At 44.6% G+C, this 23,035-nt stretch overlaps 1 protein-coding gene across 12 annotated transcripts in view; it reads left to right on the top strand.

Moving 5' to 3' along the window:
* TBC1D8 (TBC1 domain family member 8) overlaps positions 1-23,035 on the top strand; it is a 103,810-nt gene that overhangs the window by 24,633 nt on the left and 56,142 nt on the right. For 8 of the 12 annotated variants that reach the window (XR_009344790.1, XM_059134487.1, XM_059134486.1 and 5 more), the window contains exon 2: positions 18,765-18,920. The exons of 1 other annotated variant lie outside the window; for it this stretch is intronic. Coding sequence is in view for 9 of the 11 variants with exons in the window: in XM_059134487.1 (XP_058990470.1) it covers positions 18,765-18,920 (156 nt within the window). In the remaining 2 variants the exon portion in view is untranslated. Of the gene's footprint in view, positions 1-18,764; positions 18,921-23,035 lie in introns of those variants that run through there. 3 more of the 12 variants (XM_059134481.1, XM_059134482.1, XM_059134484.1) reach the window with 1 other exon arrangement.

A 23,035-nucleotide genomic window follows, 5' to 3' on the forward strand; every position in this document is an offset into this window, starting at 1 on the left:
GCTTGGTTGAATGAAAGAGTCCAGTAATTGCAGAAATTTAGCCTGGCTTCTGTTGGCTCCACAGTGTAGGGGACATGTTGGCAGTAAGTGCCAGGTAGGGACTCCTTTCAGACCCTTCTCTCCCTAAGGACCCGGGAGTGTAGGTGTTGGCTCCCTAGGGGCTCTTCCTAAGTTCAGGGGTCTCTGTGATGGCATGGGGTATAGGTATGTAGATGTTTCCCGAGGAAACCACCTTTTCCCACCAGTGAAGTAACTGCCCCAGGGCTATGCCTGCCCGACTTCCAAGGATTCCTCATTTAGCAAGTAGCCTGCTAGTGCCACAGGCCTGTGTTGCCATTCTGTTCTCCCTGCTGAGCTGGTCTGCTCAGAAGCACAGGCCGTTAGTGATGCCTGGGTGGCTCAGTCGGTTAAGCATCTGACTTTGGCTCTGGTCATGATCTTGGGGTCCGGGAATTGAGCCCCATCATTGGGCTCCCCACTCAGCAGGTTGTCTGCTTCTCCCGCCCCTCCCCCACTTAAGAGTGCATGGTCTCCCTTACAAATGAATAAATAAAATCTTAAAAAAAAAAAAAGCACAGGCTGTTAGTCTAAGTGTTGGAGGTAAGAGATGCTAGTTTGGGGACAACTTCCCTGTATGTGAGTCCTGATTCCTCCCCCAGTTACTTTGCTGTGTGACCTTGTACCAGCGACATAATCCCTCTGAGCCTCAAGGGGTAAGACCATGCTCACCTTTAGCATAGTCGTTTTTTTCTTAATGTTTTATTTATTTATATTTTTATATTTTTAATTTTTTTAAAGATTTATTTATTTATTTAACACACAGAGAGAGATCACAAGTGGGCTGGCAGAGAGAGAGGAGGAAGCCGACTCCCTGCTGAGCAGAGAGCCCAATGCAGGGCTGGAATCCAGGACTCTGAGATTATGACCTGAGCCAAAGGCAGAGGTTTACCCCACTGAGCCACCCAGGTGCCCCTGTTTATATTTTTAGAGAGAGAGCGTGTGCACACATGTATTGGGAAGGGGAAAGGCAGAGAGACAGGGAGAGTCTTAAGCTGGCTCCATGTGGGGCTTGATCTCACCACCCTGAGATCGTGACCTGAGCCAAAATCAAGAGCCCGTGCTTCACCGAGCCACCCAGGCACCCCAGCATAGAGTCTTAAACAGATGTGAGGCGTGGGAAGAGCTTGTTGCAGTCCCTGGCATGTGCTGTCTGTGCGATAGGTGTTAGCTGATGACGGTAGGAACAATATCCACAGTGTGGGGGTGGGGAAGGAGGGTGGGGGGACTGAAATGGCTTGTGTACACCTAGGCATGGCTGATAACAATGTTATGAAGGATAGACCGTGGTATTGCTTTGTACTTTTTCAGTAACACTCTTTGGAAGTGTTTTTCTCTGACTTTATTTGTTTTTCCTCTCCAAAGAGCCCCTTGGTGATTTGAGATGCTTTGCTGTTTTCCGTCAGGAGAGATGGAGGTTTGCTCTGTCATAGACTCTGTTAGTTGAGGCTGGTCAGTATTGTCGTGTGACTTCTAAGTTCAGTATTTCTGGGCTGCTAAATTTCAGAAAGGCTAAGAAGTTAAAAAAACAAAAAGCCCTTTAATGGATTGCTAGCATTTCTCTGTAATAATAGGGATCGGGGGCCACCTAGGTGGCAAAGTCAATTGAGCTTCTGACTCTTGATTTCGGCTCAGGGTCATGAAGGTTGAGCCCTGTGTGGGGCTCCGCGCTGTGTGGAGTCTGCTTGAGATTTTCTCTCCCTCTCCTCTGTCCCTCCCCCCTGCTCAAGCACATACATTTGCTCCCTCTCTCTCTGAAATAAATAAATAAAATATTTAAAATATAATAGGTATCAGCTTCTGAGCTGTAAGACCTAAATAACTACCTCGTTTAGAAGTTCTTCCGTGTATATGATTGTGGGCGTATGTGCACATCCTCTCTGAATGCCTTATTTCCAAAGGCCTTATGCCCTTAGCCTATACCCTGGTAGAGGGCAGGCTTGTATTGGGGTCACACATACATCAGCTGTCCACTGTGTCCTTGAGTCTGTCTAGAGCTTTCCTGGGACTTTGTTTCTTATCCAGTGTTTCTGCTGAGATTGGCATTTCTTGCATGGGCCTTCTGTGCTTTGGCATTTAGTTATTTTACTAAGGAGAGTGACAGGTGGTTTCATCCTACAGGTGGATTGGTTTATGTTTTTTTTTTTAAATTGAGGTATAATTGATATATAACACTGTAGAAGGTGTTCAGTGTGCTGAAATGATACGTTTGTAGATTGCAATATGATTACCACTGAGTGTTAGCTAACTCCTCTATCCTGTCACATAATTATTATTTCTTTTTTGTGGTGGGAACTCTTAAGATCTAGTCTCTTAGCAACTTTGGAGTTTATAATACAGTATTGTCGACTGTAATCACTATGCTGTGCATTAGCTCTTCAGAAATTGTTAGTTGCACGTGTGTATCCTTAAACAGCTCCACAGTTTCCCCACCTTCCAGCCTGTGATAACCACCAATTTACTCTGTTTTTATGGGTTCATTCCTTAAGATTCTATATGTAAGTGATATCATATAGTGTTTTTCTTTCTGTGCCTTCTCTCTGTTAGCAAAATGCCCTCAGGTTTCATCCATGTTACAAATGGTAGGATTTCCTTCTTTCTCTTGGCTGAATAATATTCCTCTGTGTGTGTGTGTGTTATTCCGTGTCTTTTATCTATTCATCTGTTGATGGTCACTTGGGTTTTTTCCATGTCTTGGCTATTGTGGATTGGTTTATTCTTACCTTCACTTTCTAGTCTCTTTAGCAGCTTCATCAGATAATGAAGGGACCTGCTTATTGTGCAAATAATAGACCAGAACCAGTGATTCAGGATCCTGGAGGCCACACCACATACCTCTTACATTTCTGGGTTAGGATTTGAACTCTCTCCAGGTGGTTCCATTGCTCAATCAGGATTGAGAACCCGTGGAGTTACCCACAGCTGATGTTGAGATGTGCAGGACAAGTGGACAGATGCAGATCAGAGCCCAGGAAGGCCTATTCCTGAGGGTGTATGAGAGATGGTTTGCATTAGGAACAGTGGCTGAGAAGGGTCAAGGTGGCCCTCAGCATGTGTGGGTTTTCATGTCAGCCCTGTCTGGTCTGAGGAGCTGGCTTTTTGATGCCTCTTGCCCTTCCCTCCCCTTAGTGTTGGCTATAGCAGGCATGAGGGACTCTCCCTGAACTGTGGGGACAAGCTCCCGAACAAAGGCACAAGGGAGGCCAGGAACAGCCAGGAGGACAGGAGACCAGGATTCCACACCAGTCCTTTGCTTACTTGGGCTATTTTGCCTGCTTTGTGGAGAGAGACATTTTCAAATACATTGTCTTGTTTTATCTGGTCCTTACACCATGACCAGTGAGGGGGATTATTACCTCATTTTATAGATAAGAAAACAAGGCTTGAATGGGATGAGTGGTGTGTCAAAACATGGTTGTTGTCCTTTCAGGGACCCTGCAGAAGAATTGTCTGTGTGGAGGCTAAATGGAATAGAAAAAAGAATAAAGGGGTTGGCAAGTGTGTTTCGCTTTTCTGCAACTTTCAAGGGGAGAGTAGTGAACAGAACCACCAGCTCAAGGGCAAAATAGCAGGGTCATGAGCCCTATGGAATTTGGAGAAAGATCCTGGGGTGATGGTTCTCAGTCAGCCTGCATAGCTGAATCACAGAGGAGCCTATGAAGAGTGCTAGTGCCTAGGCAGTACCCCAGACCAATTGCATCAGACTCCGGGGCCTAGCCCAGGCTTCGGTATTTTGGAAGCTCCCCAGGCTACTGTGCACAGAAGCCAAAGATTGGAGGGAACACATGACTGATTGATTGATTTTTATATATTATTTAAGAGAGCAAGTGAGGGAGGGGCAGAAGGGGGGAGAGTATCTCAAGCCGACTCCATGCTGAGTGTGGAGCCTGACACGGAGCCTGAGCTCATGATGCTGAGATCATGACCTGAGTTGAAACCAAGAGTTGGTTGCTTAACTGACTGAGCCCCAGGTACTCTGGGAATGCCTGTTTCAGAGATTCAAAGGGGTCATTAATGCAACTGGGTCCAGTAGGGAAGGAGTCAGGAATATGAATGGGGGGGCTTGTGTCTCTTCTGAGGTCAGCTGGAAGGGAGCAACATGGCAGATGGAGATGGGACCCAATGGGTGGAAAGGACATGTGGGCTCCTCAGTCTGTAGGAAGGTAGGGACTAGGGACTGGTGTGAAGGAATATATGAGTAGCGTGGTTTGTACCCACCTTCCTTGCCTCCCTGTTCCTTCAGGCCAATTGGCTGGAGGGGTCTTCATGTGAGAGGGTCCCGCAGTTTTCTGTGGAGTAGAAAAGGTTTGGACCACCTGCTGGAAGATGCATGGCCAGCAGCCCTCCACCCCTCTGCATATGAGACCTCCTAAGGGCACTTAGAAATGCCAAGGCCAGGCCCCAACCAGGCTCATAGGACTGGAGTCTCTGGGCGGGGCCAGGGGGCCTGGCCATCTGCCAGGAGCTATGAAACCCCTCTGCCCCACCACACCGAAGCAGGCCCAGTCCTCATCTAAGCATGACTCTGTGACCAATGGGAACCAAATTAACTGTAACTTTGGCTATTTCAGGAACTTCTTTAAATAAGCATTTTGTTCATGTTGATCATGAGGAAGTTATCAGGAGCACATTCTCCAGCTTCTGTGCAGGGGGCTCTCTCCCCTACCTCCCCATACAGGCAAACTCCAAGGTGTTCACTCTTCTAAAGGCTTAAGAAATGTTTTTTCCTCTAAGCAACTGCCGTTGACTTCGAATGAATGGGTGCCTCTTCCCTGAATTTGTCTTTTCCTATACTTAGATTATTGACAAGCCAGGGAAATAGGTAAAATAATGTTAACAATTAATAAATAGGGCTTGGTTATGCAATCCACTTTGGGTCCAGAAAGACAGTTGTATCTTGTATGTTGGAAGCTCTCTCCCTCTTTGTGTGCATGTACGTAGACCATTAGCTCTCCCTGAGTGGAGCCATGCATTAGATTTCTAGGGCTGTCGTAACAAAGAACCACAAACTTATTGCATAAAACAAGGAAACAATAGTTCTGGGGTCTGTAAGTTCCAAATCAGGAAGTTAGCAAGCCATGCTCCCTGACACCTGTAGTTGAATCCTTTCTTGCCTCTTCCTTGCTTCTGGTGATAGCTGGAAGTCTTTGAGAGTCCTTGCAGCTGTACAGCTTCAATTTCTGCCTTCAGTGGCACATGGAATTCTCCCTGAGTGTCTGTCTTCACATGGCTGTCTTCTCATGTGGACACTAGTTAGATTATCCCAGTATGAGCTCATTTTAACTAATGACATCTGCAGATACCTGATTTCCAAGTCAGGTCACATCGTGAGGACCTGGGGGTTAGGATTTCGGCATTTTTTGGGGGGAGGGCACAACTCAGTCTGTACCAGGTATGTGGCCCAGGGACTCTGAACATGTTTCAAGATCCTTGCAGACCTCACCAGACATAGGAGGAAAGAGAGAGTAGTGGAGGTGAGGACATTTATCTAAGCCACACAGCTAATGAGGTACAGAGGCGAGATTTGAACCCAGGACTTTGTGACTCCTAGATATATGACTTCCCTAGTTTAGATCAACTGAGGGTTCTTTGGCGCTTCCTTTGGAATGGAGTCCATGAGTCTTCTGGGTCTTCTCAGGGTGTTGGAGACATTACTCAGCTCTGGGAGACCAGCTGAGTACTAAGATATTACTTTGTGACCCACTTCACCTTTCTCAGTGAAATAAATACCACCCATTTGCCAGGACAGAAACATGAAGTTAGTTTGATTTGTTGATCTGGTGGGATTGAATGGGGATTTTTCTTGTATTTATTTTTACTCCTACTCTCACCGCTCTAACAACTTAAAATCCTCTTAAATGATATAAAGAGAAGCCTTTTAGGTCTTGGCTAACCAACATCCTGCTGAAAGTTAGCTGGTCTCTTGGGATCCTCCTATTCCCTCAGCCTTATATGATAAGGACTTCACCTGGTTTCTCCTGGTGGCCAGCCTCTCAAGCGCAAAAGTGCTCTGAACAGAAGCACTGGGGCCAGAGATATCCCGGTTCCACCATTACCGTGGGGTGGATGTCTACAGAATAAATGTCAGAGCATTTGGCCAACCCTTCACTGGTGTGTTGCAGGGATTCAGAGTCTTGAAGGCTGCAGCAGCTTTTCCTAAGTGAGAAAGGCGTTGAACAGTCAGATTTCAAGATCAGAATTCCCCATAGAAAACGCCTGTAATAAAGAGCCATCCATGATTCTGAGAAAGTAAATTACAGCTGCTAGGGCTTCTTCTTTTGATCTTATTAAATTTTAATTTTATTTGATTTTTTTCCCTACTTACTGGCTCCATGTTTGCTTTTCCCCACCAGCTTTCGGCCCATGGGCATTGGTAGATGGGCATCTTGGATTCAGAAAGAAGTGTTTTCTAAAGAGCTAGGTGGCCACTGTTCCCATGGTGTGTGATGGCTGTATAGACAGAGGCAAGCTGTCATTTTATCTTCTGTCCCTTTCTTCCCCAATTCTGCCTTGGACCTTATCATGACCCGCACATGCCTAAGCCCTGTACCAAGGCTTTCTTAGGACCTGAAGATGGCAACAGATTCTGTGAGATGTGTGGACTGGTGGCCTGTTACAGACCGGTTCTACAGTAGTGTCACCGGATGGGGAAAACAGACCATCGGCCATAGGAGTAAGTCCACTTCCTTATTTCCATGGGATTAGAACACCTGTTCTTGGGGAAGATAGAATGTTCTCCTTCTTCTCTAGCTTGCCTTATTGTCCTTTTCTGTCTTTCCTGAATTAATGGTTAAATTACCATGTGTCTGATCCTCTAGAAAGGGGGAGGGGACTCAGCATTTCAGAGTAGTATTTAGGACAGGCTGAGACTCCCATGCTGTGTGCTTTCTTCTAACAGCAAAACAAAACAAAAAAATAAGAAAATCTGCTTCATCCCTGAGATAAAATTAGTTACTGAAACATTTACCTCCTGCCTGGTGTAAGACAAGATTAGTGGAGTTCTGTAACAGAACCGTGCAATTGTCGATTTGTTGCAAGTCTCTGAAAGGGTGACAGATGGCAGACTCTGAGTAATCGAATTTCAGGATCAGAATCCACAGCAAACAAAACTCCAGTTACTTGCAGCATATGAAAAAATAATTTCTTCAAGTGAACTTAAAGAGCCGTGTTCTTTGATTTTATTTTACTCAGAGGATTTATTAAGCAAATACTTATTAAAGTCACACCAGGAGCCAGGGATGGCCGGTGTCGGGACTGATAAACGATCCCTTGCCTTTCCCCTCTGGTATGTGCATTTAAAGTAAGAAACTTGTGGGGTGCCTGGGTGGCTCAGTGGGTTAAGCCTCTGCCTTCTGCTCAGGTCATGATCTCAGGGTCCTGGGATAGAGTCCCACATTGGGCTCTCTGCTCAGCGGGGAGCCTGCTTCTCTCTCTTTGCCTGCCTCTCTGCTTACTTGTGATCTCTCTCTCTCTGTCAAATAAATAAAGTCTTTAAAAAAAAAATAAGAAACTTGTGTAGGGGGACACCTGGGTGGCTCAGTGGGTGAGCCTCTGCCTTCAGCTCATGTCATGATCCCAGAGTCCTGGGATCAAGCCCCGCATCAGGCTCTCTGCCTGCCTCTCTGCCTACTTGTGATCTCTTACAAATAAATAAATAAAATCCTTAAAAAAAAAAAAAAAGAAACTTGTGTAGGTTATAAACATCTAACATTGAGTAATAGCAATTTAGGTATAGCTTGATGCCTAAAAAGACTTGTTATCAAGGACAGAAACGTTGAAACCAAAGTCAGAAGTATGGGCTTTATGGCAAGGTAGTAAAGGGTATTGTAAACAATTGTGTCAAATTGTGGTGTGCTACACTTGACCTCTTTTGGTACACCTGCATACTCTCAAGATGAATGGCCTCACTGGCTACAGTTTAGAAACAACGATAAGACTTTACTCTTGGGGAAGGGTTAATCAAATTACAGTGTGCCTGGCACCTAGTAGGTGCTCACTAAAAGTGTCTTAATTGCCTCTGAGTTGCTGTAGTGAAATGCATGTAGCCTGGTAAGCCTGATGAAACAGGCAGACTCATCCCTTTTAAGACTTGTTTGCAGTTTTAAGGCTCCCCAGAGAGCTCTTTCCATTCCAGGATCTGGAATCCAGCAAAGTACTATCTTTCATTTTGAACTTGAGTCTATGGAAATGTCTTGCTTCAGTGACCCTTTTGACTCTCATATTGATTTCCATTTTGCAAAGGAGGTACTGTTGCCCTCCCTTATTTATTTTTCTGCAATCCTTGAACGCCTCTAAGGTCCATTTCCTGCCTTTAAGTATGTACAGGGCCATTAAACATCAGTGTGGTTGGGGAGGTGGGGGCGGAATTGTGACTGTAACAGCAGAAGGTGCTATCGGGCAGCAGGCTGTGTTTAATGAAATTTGGCTGGTAAACTGGTCTGTGCACCACTTACGAGTCTTGTCGAACAAGTTTGACAACCTTCCTCTAACTGTTTCTGAGCACGAAGGGGACAAATTTTTGGACTTCATGCTCAGCCTTGTTTTCAATATCTTTAATATGCCCAGTGTGGGAACTGAATAGTCTTTATCTGTGACTAATTAGAAATAAGGCCAAAAGGGCGTATGTCAAGGGTTATTGTCAGGTAGCAAGATGGGAGACAAATATTCTTTTTTGTGGTTTTATATAGTTCAAAATGGTTTTATAGTGGTTTTATATAGTTCAAAATGTGTGTTTTTTTGGTAATAAAGGAAAAAAAAACCCAGATTGCTTTAGAAAGGGACATTGAGACTAAACTTCATTATTTATTTATTATTTATTTATTTATTTATTTATTTTTATTTATTTTTTTTAAAGATTTTATTTATTTATTTGACAGAGAGAAATCACAAGTAGGCAAAGAGGCAGGCAGAGAGAGAGAGGAGGAAGCAGGCTCCCTGCTGAGCAGAGAGCCCGATGCGGGACTCGATCCCAGGACCCCAAGATCATGACCTGAGCCGAAGGCAGCGGCTTAACCACTGAGCCACCCAGGCGCCCAAAACTTCATTATTTTAGGGAAGATTTTTGGAAAAGATACTTTTTTAAAGATTTTATTTATTTATTAGAGAGAGGGAGAGAGAGAATGAGCGAAGGGAGAAATAGAAGAAACCACTGTTCCATTCTCTGCTTCCACAGGTCTCACTATTTGAGATTCGTCACGACATAAGGGTATTATGTAGCATTTATCCTTCTGTGACTGGCTTATTTTGCTTAACGTAAGTCCTCGAGGTTTACCCACATTGTTGAAAATGCCAGGATTTCCTTCCCTTTTAAGGTACTGACACTCATTTTAATCCTGTACCTTCCTCACTTAGATTTCAGGAACTTCCAACATGAAGACTAGGACCATCCCCTAATCCATGAAGCCTAGAAAAACAAGCCAAAAAAATCATGTTATACTGACCCTGAGCCAATCAAACGTAACAGCAGCAGCTACACTTCCTTGCCAGTTTCTGCTACTTCAAAACAATCAAAATCCTTTGGCAAAACATCTCTGAACTCTCAATTTTGTTGAGAAACTGTCTGTTTAGGTCAAGTCTTTAAACAGCCTGGTGTACTCTGGTAACATGACCTGAGCTGAAGGCAGATGCTTAACTGAGCTACCCAGGTTCTCCTGGAAAAGATATTCTTTACAACTGGTTCTCTTAATGTGATTTTGGGAGTATAGGTAATAATGCCTGCTGGGCTTATTAAACCCGCATTGTCAAAGGTGATAAATTATTACTTCTCAAACAGGAAGTCTGCTGTAGAAGTCCATAGGTACCAGAGTACACCAGCCCATTTAAAGACTTGACCTAAACAGACAGTTTCTCAACAAAATTGAGAGTTCAGAGATGTTTTGCCAAAGGATTTTGATTGTTTTGAAGTAGCAGAAACTGGCAAGGGAGTGTAGCTGCTGCTGTTATGTTTGATTGGCTCAGGGTCAGTATAACATGATTTTTTGGCTTGTTTTTCTAGGCTTCATGGATTAGGGGATGGTTCTAGTCTTCATGTTGGAAGTTCCTGAAATCTAAGTGAGGAAGGTACAGGATTAAAATGAGTGTCAGTACCTTAAAAGGGAAGGAAATCCTGGCATTTTCAACAATGTGGGTAAACCTCGAGGACTTACGTTAAGCAAAATAAGCCAGTCACAGAAGGATAAATGCTACATAATACCCTTATGTCATGACGAATCTCAAATAGTGAGACCTGTGGAAGCAGAGAATGGAATGGTGGTTGCCAGGGGCTGGGGGAAGCAGAGAATGGGGAGGAATGAGTCAGGTGGTACTAAGTTTCAGTTATACAAGATAAGCCTGTCCTAGGGATCCACTTTACAGCATAATGCCTGTAGTTAACAATCTTTTATACTTAAATGTTTGCTAAGAGGGTAGATCTTGTGTTAAATGTTCTTATCACAATGTTATATATTAATAAGACGGTGGGAGGAAACTTTTGGAGATGATGGACATGTTTATGGCATAGACTGTGGTGATGGTTTCATGGGTGTGTACTTATCTTCAAACTCATATATTAATTATGTTTACCTTTTTGTATGTCAAAAAGAAAAGGTGACAGTTATCTGAAAAGAGCTGAACAGAATGGGAAGGGCAGGTTAGCATTGGGCTAGAACCTTCAGGATGGTTCTACAGCCTTTGGGAAGGGCCGAAAATGACATGTCAATGTCGAGGGAAGAGATCTGGGCGACCCTGAATTGTGGTGGGCTTGGAAGTATAGAGGTAGAGCAGGCATTCATTCTTCCCAGATGCCTCTGGTGGCCAACATTTCCTTTGGAGATGGTATCAGGTCTTAAAGTCAACCTCTTTGTTGATTCTTGTTTGTTTTTTGTTTTTTGCCTCTGACCTTTCATTTTCTTCCCAGATGCTCCTGGCGGCCAGCATTTCATTTGGAGATGGTATCAGGTCTTAATGTCCACCTCTTTGTTGATTATTATTTTTTTGCCTCTTACCTTTCATTTTATAGCCTTGAATCATTCCTGAACCATAAGAATTTGATCCTAATTGCTTTACATAACCATCATGCCGGAAGACCAGATAAATGTGGGTCAAGTGGATGGAAATGCTGGGGAATTTTCAAGATAGTGTTCATTATATCCATAGCAACATGTGTCCGTTAAGGCAGGGCAGTCCCTGTGTTTGGAACTGGCTGTCATGATGGTGTTTTGTGCAGGATTCCTGTTGTCATGCACTTTGAGCATTACGTCACCCCTCTCGGAGGTTCACTATGACAGGATCCTTATGTTTGGTCTGAGCCAAAGCAGGCAGCTTGGTCCCCATCCAAGGATTATTTATGGAGCCACTAGAAGAACTTGTCAGGGTTCAGGAGTGTCGACCCATAGCACATTTATGTTCAAATGCATTTATGATTCATCACTTGGGGAATGGAGTTAGGATAAGTTGTTTCTGTATTTATTTTAGGAGCCCAGCTGTGGACATTTGACCATTGGAATTATCAAGCTTTAAAAAAAAAAAAAAACTGTGGTAAAATACACAAAACACTAGTCATCTCAACTGTCTTTTTTTTTTTTTTAAGATTTTTATTTATTTGAGAGAGTGAGAGAGAGAAAATGGGGGGAGGGGCAGAGGGAAACAGAATCTTAAGTAGACTCTGTGTAGAGCTCGATCTCACAACCCTGAGATCATGACCTGAGCTGAAATCCAGAGTCAGATGCTTAACTGACTGAGCCACCCAGGTGTCCCTCAACTGTGTTTTAAGTGACAGTCCAGTGGTATTAAGTGTACAGCTCACATTGTTATGTAACTGTGGCCACTGTCTGTCTCCAGAGCTCTTTTCATCTTGAAAAACTGAAACTCTGTTCCCAGTGAAGAAGTTTCACAGTCCTTGCATGAAGGCAAAAAGAATTCTCTCTCCCTTGAGTCCAGCATGAACAGGAAAGTCAGTCTGCATTGTAATTCCTTCTGGCTGATGAGAGGTTGCCACCATACCGCCATCCTCTCTTGTTTTCCTGAGAAGGCAAAGGGTCATTGTGTATCTGGGATGCAATATACAGGTGGGGCTTGGTGGCTGCCCATTCTGTTCTCGAGAGCCAGGGCCAGAATCCCTCCCTCGTGGTGCCCTTGACGCTCTCCTCTCTGGACCTGACCTTTCCCAGACTCATGTGGATTTGACCGGCTCACCCGGTCGCTGGGATGGGCACATGGCTGCTGCGTTAGCCACTTAGTTACAAAGACAAGCTCATCCGGGGTCTGATGCTAGAGCTTCCCGCATGACTCACCCTGTGGGTTGGCCCACCGGTCAACCAAATTCTGAAAATAGCAGGAATCATACAGAACACACAGTAAGAGGTATATTGAATTATATAAAACGCTTTGTAAAAAGAAAAACAAACACTCGGAGTCTAGTAATTTGGATTATGAATTTTACTTAGGTAGAGCTCTCTTGTTGAGAATGCAAATATCCCCAACATTTATCTTCTTTTTTTGAAGATAGTAGAGAGAATTTCATGGGATCTTTTAGGTTATTTATTACTTTTCACAAATAAAAGTTTTTCCCTTTATTCTGAGTCTTTCTTTGCTTTTTTCTCTAAGTCTCCAAAGCAGCGATAGCAGCCAAACTGAACGTGAAGCCAGATTAGTTTCCCACCTGGATTATGGTGCTGAGCCACAGGCGGTGGTGGTGCTGTCACATCGATGGCTTCTGTGTCATGAGGAGAAGCTCTTTCCTGGAGTAAAAGAATTCTTTTGTCGTGGGGCTGAGGTCTGTTCCAAGCCCAGCACCATTAGGAGGACCTGCTTTTTTTCAGTACAGGGGGCAAAAATAGACCGTTTTCTGTTTTTTTACTTTCCTTAAGATGCTTTCCATGGAGGCTTGGGTGTTGCTGTGTTTTAAATGAGTTTTACTATGCAAGGGTGCTCTTGCTGGTAGGTGCAGGGCACTTTGTCCCTGCCGCCTGTGGTTAAGGCCCAGGCCCAGCACAGAGATTGTACAGATCAGCAGGCAGTGGGCAGGCTTCTCCAAGTGTTGCTGTGTGTCCCATGTCAGTAGCTGCCCTTTCGTCTTAAACTTGGTACCACCCAAGTTTGGTGGTGCACGAGGTGCAGCCAGAATGAACGACCGCAGCATTATCACTTAGAAGCAAATTATTCATAGGCCCCTTTTGGGCCCTAATTATGAAACTTGTCACTCGACATCTATCTCAGCCAGAGTTGTTATTCTAATAGCCTAAAAATAGGAGAGTTGCACTTGCAAGCCTCCAGGAGGGTTTTCCTCCAGAGCCAGACAAACCATATGGAGCTGCCGCAGAAGACAGACCAGAGTGCTCCATGGGGGCTGCCCTGCATTTGGGGGGGATTCATCCGCAGAGACAGAGTGAAGACTTCACCAGTCGGGGCTTGGGAGAGCCAAGTTAGTCTGAATGGAGTTCCAAGTGTGGGTTCATAGAAAATCACTGTTACTCTGTCTTACACAGCCCTAGATGGGGAGAGGAGGTCTGCTTTGGGGCTGGAGCTGGCCAGGGCCAGGGGTTCCTATGGCTCAGAGCCTTAGCGGCTCCATCCCTCACTCCAAAGGTGGCTAAAGTATTAAGAGAAAGTGGACATTATGTACAACTTCAGTAGTTGTTCTTTTTAATGAGCCTGAGGTTGGTGAATCTATATTGCCTCAAAGGCATCCATGTGAGTTAGTTTCACATGGACAAGTAGTAGGGCTGTGTACACTAGGAGCTATGTGTAGGAGCTATGTGTAAACATTTTGCCATATATTTGCTTTATGGATGTGTGTATATATATATATATTTTTTTTCTTTCTGTCCCATTTGAAATTTATGGACATCTTACCCTATTTTCTCCTGATTTTGAATGATTTCTTTGCCATACTAACCTTTCTCCTTCACCATTCAGCAGAAATTTAAAGGTACTTTTTTCTTCCTGCTTTTTCATTTCTCATTTTGGTTTTCCTGCTGAGAGCTCTCACTGACCTGCCTCCTGCTTGTGCGTCTTCTCTGCCATCTTGGCCCCTGTCTGCTACTTCTCTTGTGCTTGGGCTGTGGTTGGCTCCTCCCTCCCTGGGTGCTCTAGGTGACCTCAGATTCAGAGCCCGTCTGTTCCTGCAGTTCCTGAAGGGGCAGTTTGCACAGATGTGGAGAGCCTTTGTCTGCAGGGGGTTGCTGACTGGCCTGACTCTCCTTGTTGCTTTTTTTTTTTTTTTTAAACTAAACTATTTTAAAAATGGTTGGTTTATTTATTTGAGCGAGAGAGAGAGAGCACACATGCACAGAGGGAGAAGGAGGAGACTATCCTCTGAGCAGGGAGTCTAAAGTGGGGCTCGATCCTAGGACCCTGAGATCATGACCTGAGCCGAAGGCAGATGCTTAACTGACTGGGCCATCCAGGCGCCCCACTAAACTCTGTTTTTTAGAACAGTTTTAAGATTTACAGAAACATTGTGAAGGTAGTCTAGGGAGTTCTCTTATACCCCACACCCAGTTTCTCCTGTTATTGACATATTAGTGAGGTGTATTTGATATAATGAATGAACTGATATTGATGGGTTATCGTGGTAGGCAGAATGGATTCAAGCCTGTGTTAGGCTCCATGGCAAAGGGGAATTAAGGGTGTAGGTGGAATTAGTTGGGTTACTAATCAGCAGATCTTAATATAGGGAGATGAGCTTGAATTATCCAGGTGGTCGGCTCAATATGATCATAAGTGTTTTTAAAACTGGAAGAGGAATTCATCCTGGTGTTGGCGGCTTTGAAGATGGAGGAAGGGGCCACTTGGAGCTGGAAAAGGGAAGCAAAGCAATTCTTACCTCGAGCCTCCAGAAAGGAATGTACCTTTTGACACCATGTTTCTAGCTCAGTGAGATCTATCACACCTCCGACCTACAGAACAGTGAGGTAATAAATTTGTTCTGTTTTAAGCTCTTGTGTTATTGTTGGAGCAGCTGTAGAAAACCAGCACAGCGATGGCTCACCGAAGTCCGTGTTCTATTCAGGTTTCTCCAGCCTTCTTCTGCTCCAGGGTCCCTCTCAAGATACCGTTTCCCTTGTAGCTGTCATCTTGGCTGTGACCGTTTCTCAGGCGTGTTTTTAATGACTTGGCTGGTTCTGGGAGTACCAGCCAGGCATCTCTTCTGCATCTTGCTTGAGGCTTGTTCACTTGTGTTGGCTTCGTCTCTTCAGACAGTGTTTTCTGGTGTCTGGGCATGCTTTGTAGTTGTTTCTGGACAGGATGTGTGGATTGCTAAGAACTGAAGAAATGGTGCTTTAGTGTGAGTTTTTTTGACTACTGATCTGGACTTGGGCTGTGTTTGGGCGGGGGCCGGGGGTGGTGGTGGCAGCAACAGGTACCTGAAGTTCTCTGATTCCTGAGGTGTCCTTGCTTTAGTCTCTCTGTCTTTGGGCTTCTTTAAGAATAAACTGCAGGGTGCCTGGCTAGCTCTCTCAGTAGAGCATGTGACTTTTTAAAAAATATTTAATTAATTTATTGGCGGGGGGCAGGAGAGAGTGCATGTATGTGTTCCAGCGGGGAGAGAGAGAACCTCTTCAGCGGACTCCACACTGAGCGTGGAGCGTAAGGGGGCGCTCCATCTCATGACCCCAAGATCATGACCTCAATGGAAACTAGGAGTCTACACTTAACTGGCTGAACCACCTGGAGTCCTCAGAATGTAGGACTCTTGATCTCAGAGTCATGAGTTCAAGCCTCACATTGGGCATAGAGCTTACTTAAAAAAAAACCCCGAAAAACCCAAACTCCTCACATGGACTCCGTCTTTCAGCTCTTCCCAGCTGTCAGGCCGGAGTCTATTGATAAGGTGGTAAAGTACAGAGAAGAGAAGTGCCCTGTAAATCTTAGAGAATCTCGGTCTTTCAGTGGGTCTGTGTTCCTGGGATGTGTCCTTACTAGTGTTTCTTGGATGCCTCCCTCCCCCACCCTCCACTTAGATGAGACTGGAAGACTGGAGCAGGTTGGAGTCAGAGAAACACCCTTTGCCCAGCTGGGGTGAGGTTCTGGAAAAGTCTTTCCTGTGGAGAGCAGGCCTGTGTTATGGAAAATGCTCTGAGATCACTGCACTGTGAGGACTCTTGGTTCCCTGGGCGCGCATGTGGGGGTTTTTCCTGGCTCTTCATAATGAGGACCTAGTGGTAAAACTCTGTGGGTTTGGGGCCCCCTACGGCCGTGGCCATCAGGAGTTTCTGACCGTCCTGCTAGTCCATATTCAGCCTCCAGCAATTTGTCAGAACCACCCCTGAAGTGTTCCTACCACTTATGGCCCCAGCAGCTTCTGCTTCAGGTGAGCAGATCTTGGCTGTGACTTTGGACTGTCCCTTCTCTCCAGATTTCTGGGCTATGATTTTGACCTGTGACCTTAGTTCTCTGATGGGTCCCAGAAAGGCCTCTGATTGTTAGTTCGCTCACTTCTTGTTGTTATGACGGGAGTGAGGACTTCAAATTCTTGACAGGGTAGAGCTGAAACTAGATGTCTCTTTTATGCTTCATTGCTGTCCTCCCCACCTTCCCATCCCTGAAGTTCGGTACGGTACCAAGTTGGTTGTGTTGGTATAAGACATCCTGATCACTGCAAAAACTCCTGGGTCTTGAAGAGAAAAAAATCACTCTTTCAGATCAAGAAGATTGCTTTGGTGCTGTGTTCATGCTGTTATTTCCCACCCTTCTCACTTCCTTCTTTTGTTGCTCAGGTTTGTCTTATTAGCAAACTAGATGCGGATTTTACAACTGATCTCTGAAACTGGGAAGTGCTCAGTCTGCATGTGGGATGGGTGGGGTTTTTAGCACCTTTCTAGTGTCCCTCCACTTCCCTATCACTCACGCCCCCCTTCAGGCTTTGACAGACAAACATGTTCTATCAGTGTGTATGAATGCATCTTTAACTGTATACCCCCGCCCGCCACCCCCTGCTTTTAATCACAGAGCTTCCCTAAGCAGCTGTGCTGGTTCTGAGTTAAAGTAACAGCCCCTTAATCCACCTGACAGCTTTCAGCCCCTCTCAATTATCTGTAAGTCAAGTGCAAACCAGTAAGGGGGCAAAAATTCTGAGCAGCGTAAGGAATAATTGCTATAAAAAACTCATGTACCTTTCCTTCTTTCCCTCAAGCCATTAATTAGGACAGGTCAAGGGGATTGTATGGATGGGGTGGGTGGACAGTCGGAGCCTCAATAGGGTGAAGAGGGCATCTGTCAGAAAGGGGAGGTTGGAGCAACAGGAAGATGGTTCAGATAAGTAAATACATTAAGAATAATGGAAGCCGGGTTCCCCAGTGTTAGAGAAGAGAGTTGCAAATGTGGAAAGAAACTGGAATAACGTGGTATGCAATCGCCATTGGAGGTACTGGCGTGAACTCTGTTTTTAAGTATAAAATCAGCATAAAGATAAAATTGTTAACGTGTACTTGTGTAATCATATGTAAACACACATATCCCCATACATATATGCATATCCATGCATCTCTGTCCACTGAGGGTTCTGGGAGCATACACACTCAGAGCAGTAAATGTACGTGGCTCCCAGATCTTGGCTTTTAAATACTGTTCTTCACTGAATGAAGCAGGGCTTCTTGGAGAAATGACTGCTTCCAGGGCTAGAGCAGGAAAAAAAAAAACAGGATGAACTGGGATTATTTGACCATGCCAGAGAGTAGAAGGAGTAATGGGGACATGTCCAAAGGACACAGAAACCAGCTTGAAGGGGCTTCCCCTGGCCAAGTCAGAGACCGTGCGAATGTCAAAATAATCGTAATACTAGACGGGATAAAGTAGAAAAACACGAAACCATACTGATAGAAACAAATGAGTTGAAAATGTAATGAGGAACATGGTTTCAAAGTACTTCACAGAATACTTGTTAATTACAAAGGGGAAAAGGAGTAACTTTACAGTGCAGAAGCTTGGCAAACACTCCTAACAGCAGTGGGACAATATAAAATTGTCTGCCACCTGGTGTGTGGGGGTGTGTGTTTCTGTGTTTGCTGTGGATTCTTGATGATATTCATTACAGCAGAATGATAAACCTTTACTTTGTATGCTTTATGGTCTGTGAAGGACTCAGTTTATTATTTGCTTCTCACAGCCCCCTTCTGGAGTAGGCAAGGATTATTCATCTACCTTTGAGATGATGATAAAATAATAATGGTACTTCTTACACCCAGGCAATAAATAGTCTAAGACCTTTTAAATGTTCATGTATTAATTCCTCACAATTACCCTAGAGGTAGGTATACTGTGATTATTCCCTTTTACAAAGGAGACCAAGGCACGGAGAGGTTAAGTAACTTGCCCAAGGTCACACAACTTGAAAACTGGAGAGCTGGGACTTGAGTCAGGCATTCTGACTACAGATCCCAGCTCTTCCATACCGAGACATGTTGCCTCTGTAATGGAGATGCTGAGGAAAGCAGGCAGGTTAGATGACTTGTCTAGGGCCCCTTGTTCCCTCTGGTCATTGGATTATGCAAATCTGTACTGAGGGCCTGTTAATGTCAGGCCCTGTTTCAGATATTGGGTGACTGGTACTAGGTAGCCCGAGCCTTGGGCCTCATGGAGCTCGGGTTCCTCAAGAGCTGAATTGAAGAACTTGACCCAAGCCTGCTGCCTTCCGGTGTCAAGTCTAGATGCCAACTGAACTGTTTGCAGGAAGTAGGCAGCTAGTTGGTCCCCGTGCTCAGAGGTGCCCTTTCTTTTTTCTTTTGAAGGTCGCCTGGTAGGTGCTCTGGATGCAGTGCTGGACTCCAATGCACGGGTCGCTCCATTTCGAATTCTGCTTCAGGTGCCTGGGTCCCAGGTTTATTCTCCCATAGCATGTGGTGAGTTACTGAGTGGATCAGACGTTTACTGGGCCATAGCCACTGGTGAGTTTTGTTCCGGTTGGAATATTCCAAACCTTATGGTCTAAGCATGCTGAGTATCTGCATGTTGGTGAAGCTTGAAGGTAACTCCTTTTAGTAACTCATCTGCTTTTATGAGCTCTTTTTTTTTTCCAGCCATCAAAAGCACATAAAGACTACATGCTTGGGCACCTTAACTTGGGCATGCCAGGCTTCTGCGTGGTGTGTTATTCCCGGGTGCTCGATCTCCTTGAGTATGAACGGAGCCCTTTTCTCCTTAATTTTGTTTCTGACCTAACAAATGTCTTCCTGGGTGTGTGCACCTATGGTAATGAGACAGGGGAAGCATCTGAGGGCTGTGTCTGACTCAGGGCAGTCTTCTTCTCCCACATTTATGCTGCATCACTGGACTGCTGTGCCCCATGGGAATTTCAAAATCCCCTCACCCTCTTCATCTGGGGTTTCAGTCCTCCTACACGATCTAATGGTCTACCTGCTACACCAGCGTCTCGGGGGCTGGGAATCGTTGCATCTGAGGACCCCCTTCTATTCAAAAACAAAAATAAGATGCATTTTTTTAACTACTCAAGTCATAAATGTTCACCTTCCAGAAGCTAAGCTGGTAAGAGAGGAGGACAAGGAAATCTTCCAGACCCCTCTACCAGTGCTGATCATTCTTCTGTGTACATGGGCTAATATACATAGTGACTTCTAATTGTGTTTTTTCTCTTAACACTTTACTAGGTACCATATATTTCCATTATTGCACATTCTTTAACATCAATTTTTTTTTCCTGGAAAAATATAAAGACAGAGAAGAAAATTTTTAGCATATCCACCATCCAATTCTAAGCACTGCTAACATCTTGGTATTTTTCCCCCAGTCTGTTGTGTTTTGTTCTAGTTAAAATGAATCCTTCTGTATTTGTATAAAATCATAAAAACGGCACACATTCGATATGATCCATCAACACTTGACAAGTACAAAGAAGAGAATGTGTCTCACCCCACATCCTAGTCACCCACAGTTAACCTCTGGTCACCCTGGGTTCACCTCATTGCACACTTTATACTGCTTTTAGGGCAGGGATGATGATTGTTTTGAAGACAGAAGTAGCTTTGTAAAAATGCAGCCTGCTATTTTGTAATAAAATAATTACAGTGCTAATAATTGGCAGTGCTATTTTGTAACAAAAGTATTACATTTTTACTTGATCTCAGTATACCAGAAGCTGAAGTAAAACCAGAGAAATGTTAAAGTTCAAAAATAAATGTTTCCTTAACACAAGAGCTTATTTTCTAAAAGGTTCATGGAAGGTTAAGGGAAGAGATTTGTGAAAGCATCACAGGGTTAAGATTGTGGCTTTTTAAAGCAGTGTTGCAGTTCTGACCATTTGCTTTCACTCCCCAGTTGAGAGGACAAGGATGCCAGCATTCTTATTCTTCCCCCTTCCTCTCCAGTTTCTCATTTAAAAATGTGTTATTAACTTAATGTTGTACTTTCCATTCTGTCTGTCTCCATGCTATCCATCATTCTTTGGCTCTGTCCTCTATTTAAATGGATCTAATGCTTTTACTCAGGTATGGTTTTCCTAATATGGAATCTTTAATTTTGGCCTCTCTCTCTCTCTCTCTTTAAGTAGACTCCATGCCCAATGTGGAGCCCAACATTGAACTTAAAACCCTGAGATCAAGACCTGAGCTGAGATCAAGAGTCGTATGGGTCGATGCCCAACCAACTGAGCCACACAGGCACCCAATTTTGGCTAATGTCTTGATTGCCTAGATTCCTGTTTTCTTCTCCCAGTAATGTCTCACGTTTACAAGGATGTGTCCCTTGCTTTTGGACTTGAGTAACACCTTGGCTGGGTGTGATAGTCTCTGGCCTTCTAGAGCATAGTAGCCTCTAGGGTCTTCCTGTATTTAACAAGGCAATGGGAGAAATCTCAGGCTGGTCTTTTTTTTTTATTTTCTCTCTCTCTTCCTTTTTAACCTCTTATGAGTGATGTGCTCTTCGTGCCTATAACTATTTGTATCTTTGAGGTTAAGTAGTTTAGTAACTTGGTTGTGATCTGTTACTGCTTTGAGCACATTGTGTTAAATTTTTCTGGAATTCAGTGTGCTCTTTCAGTATACAGATTGATTTCTTTAATCACTTCAGGAAATTTTCTTGTTCTCTATGTGTATTTTTTTTTTAAATGTGTTTAATGTTCCGTTTATTGGAATCCCTACCTCAGATTCTTTCTGTTGGATAACTTGTCTTTTCATTCTTGTTTTTTTTTTTCTTTAAAGATCTTATTTATTTATTTGACAGATCAGAAGTAGGCAGAGAGGCAGGCAGAGAGAGGAGGAAGCAGGGTCCCTGCCGAGCAGAAAGCCTGATGCGGGGCTCGATCCAAGGACCCTGAGATCATGACCTGAGCTGAAGGCAGAGGCTTAACCCACTGAGCCACTCAGGTGCCCCTTCATTCTTGTTTTTATCTGTCTCTTCAACTAGCATCCTGCATGCTATTCGTAGTCCTTTTCCGAGTGAATAGTTCTGTTTTCAGCCATGTATCCCATACTTAATTGCTTTACTCATTCAGCTATGTTTTAACTTAATTAATTTATTTAGAGAGGGAGAGAGCATGTGAGCAGGGGCAGAAGGAGAGAGAGCATCTCAAGCAGATTCCATGCTAAGCGTGGAGCCTAATGTGGGGCTTGATCTCAGGACCCCGAGGTCATGACCTGAGCTGAAATCAAGAGTCGGATTCTCAACTGACTGAGCCACCCATGCGTCCCTCATTTGGCTGTGTTTCCTTCATTTTCTTGGGTGTCTCCTCTCCCTTTTCTCTGTTTTTTTGTTTTCTCATCTTGGCACTCTTATTTTCCTGAGTTCACATTCTTGCTGTCTTACCGCATGAAGCATTTATGAGAATTTCCCTTTCCTCCTTGAGGCTTCCATTTTCCTTCTAGGACACAGTCCCTGTCTTCGGAACACCTTGTGCTCCTTTGTTTCTCATTTTTTGCTGCCAGGTGTTGGTTTGGTTGCTGTGCTCTTCCTCTGCACCCCATGCTTGGACATGGTCCTCTAAGACTGACCCTGTGGCATTTGCACCAACATAGGACTGTTGGGTTAGTATTTTGGGGACAGAGTGGAGAGGACAGGTATGCTGCTGGGTTGGATATGGGGTGTGAGACAGCAAGCCCCTGTTCCTTTCTCCAGTTTCTCTCTGATTTCTCTCCTGTCACTTTGCCCCAGGCCAGACAGTGGGTCTTGCTCTGGCTTTGGGCCTTTTGATGTGAACATCAAGAGTTTTGTCTCCTCCTTGGTTTCTGGGGAGTCTGCAGAGTGGGGGACCCTGCTCAGTTCCTGAATCTGTTTGGCTTGGGCAGGAGGAGCATCTAGAGTAGCCACCATGGTTCATGGAGCATCTCAGACCACAGCGAATTTATGGCTGCATGGCCCTCAACCTTATGGATGTAGTCTAATTTACTCTTCCAGTCCCTTATTAGATGCTTGATTAGTTCTCATTTTTCAGTATTTTTAAAAACCTAAATGAACAGTCATACACTTAAATATTTCAGGATACTTCTCAATTCCCAAAGTCCATTCATGTGAAATGTTAGGTGCCTGCCATGCTGGGTGTCGGGGGTTTGTGAGTGAGCGTGTGAAGGATGGTCTCCCTCCACTTGGCTTCACAGGGCCCTGGGGAATCCAGAGAGCAACCTGAAAGTGGCAGGTAGAGCTGGAATGAGGATTAGGAAAGTAGGGGTGGCAAGACCCTTCACCAGCATGTAGTAAGGAATTTCTGCAGCAGCTGGGGATGTACTTTCTAAGGCCATCTGTCCATGTATCGCCAAGCTGCGTGCACAAAGGTTGCAGCAGCTTACACTCTCCCGACCCCCTTTGCCTCCTGCCCCGCCCCACCCTGGCAGTCCTGAGCAGGTTGAATTCCTCGAATGTTCTTTCTCTTGAGACAGGATCTGCTTCCTTTAGTTTCTGCTTGGCTGAAGGTTTGCCTTGGACCCGATCTGTGGCAGGTCTAGGATGCTTCATGTTCTGCTGTATTAGCCACGGAAGTCCTCTGTGTGAGCGGTGGTTCTTTCCAGTGCTGCTTCTCTTGGGTTGGGGAAGAGAGGACAGGAAGGGTATTTGT

Source organism: Mustela lutreola, chromosome 9, assembly GCF_030435805.1.
Source record: "Mustela lutreola isolate mMusLut2 chromosome 9, mMusLut2.pri, whole genome shotgun sequence".
NCBI classification, from domain to species: domain Eukaryota; kingdom Metazoa; phylum Chordata; class Mammalia; order Carnivora; family Mustelidae; genus Mustela; species Mustela lutreola.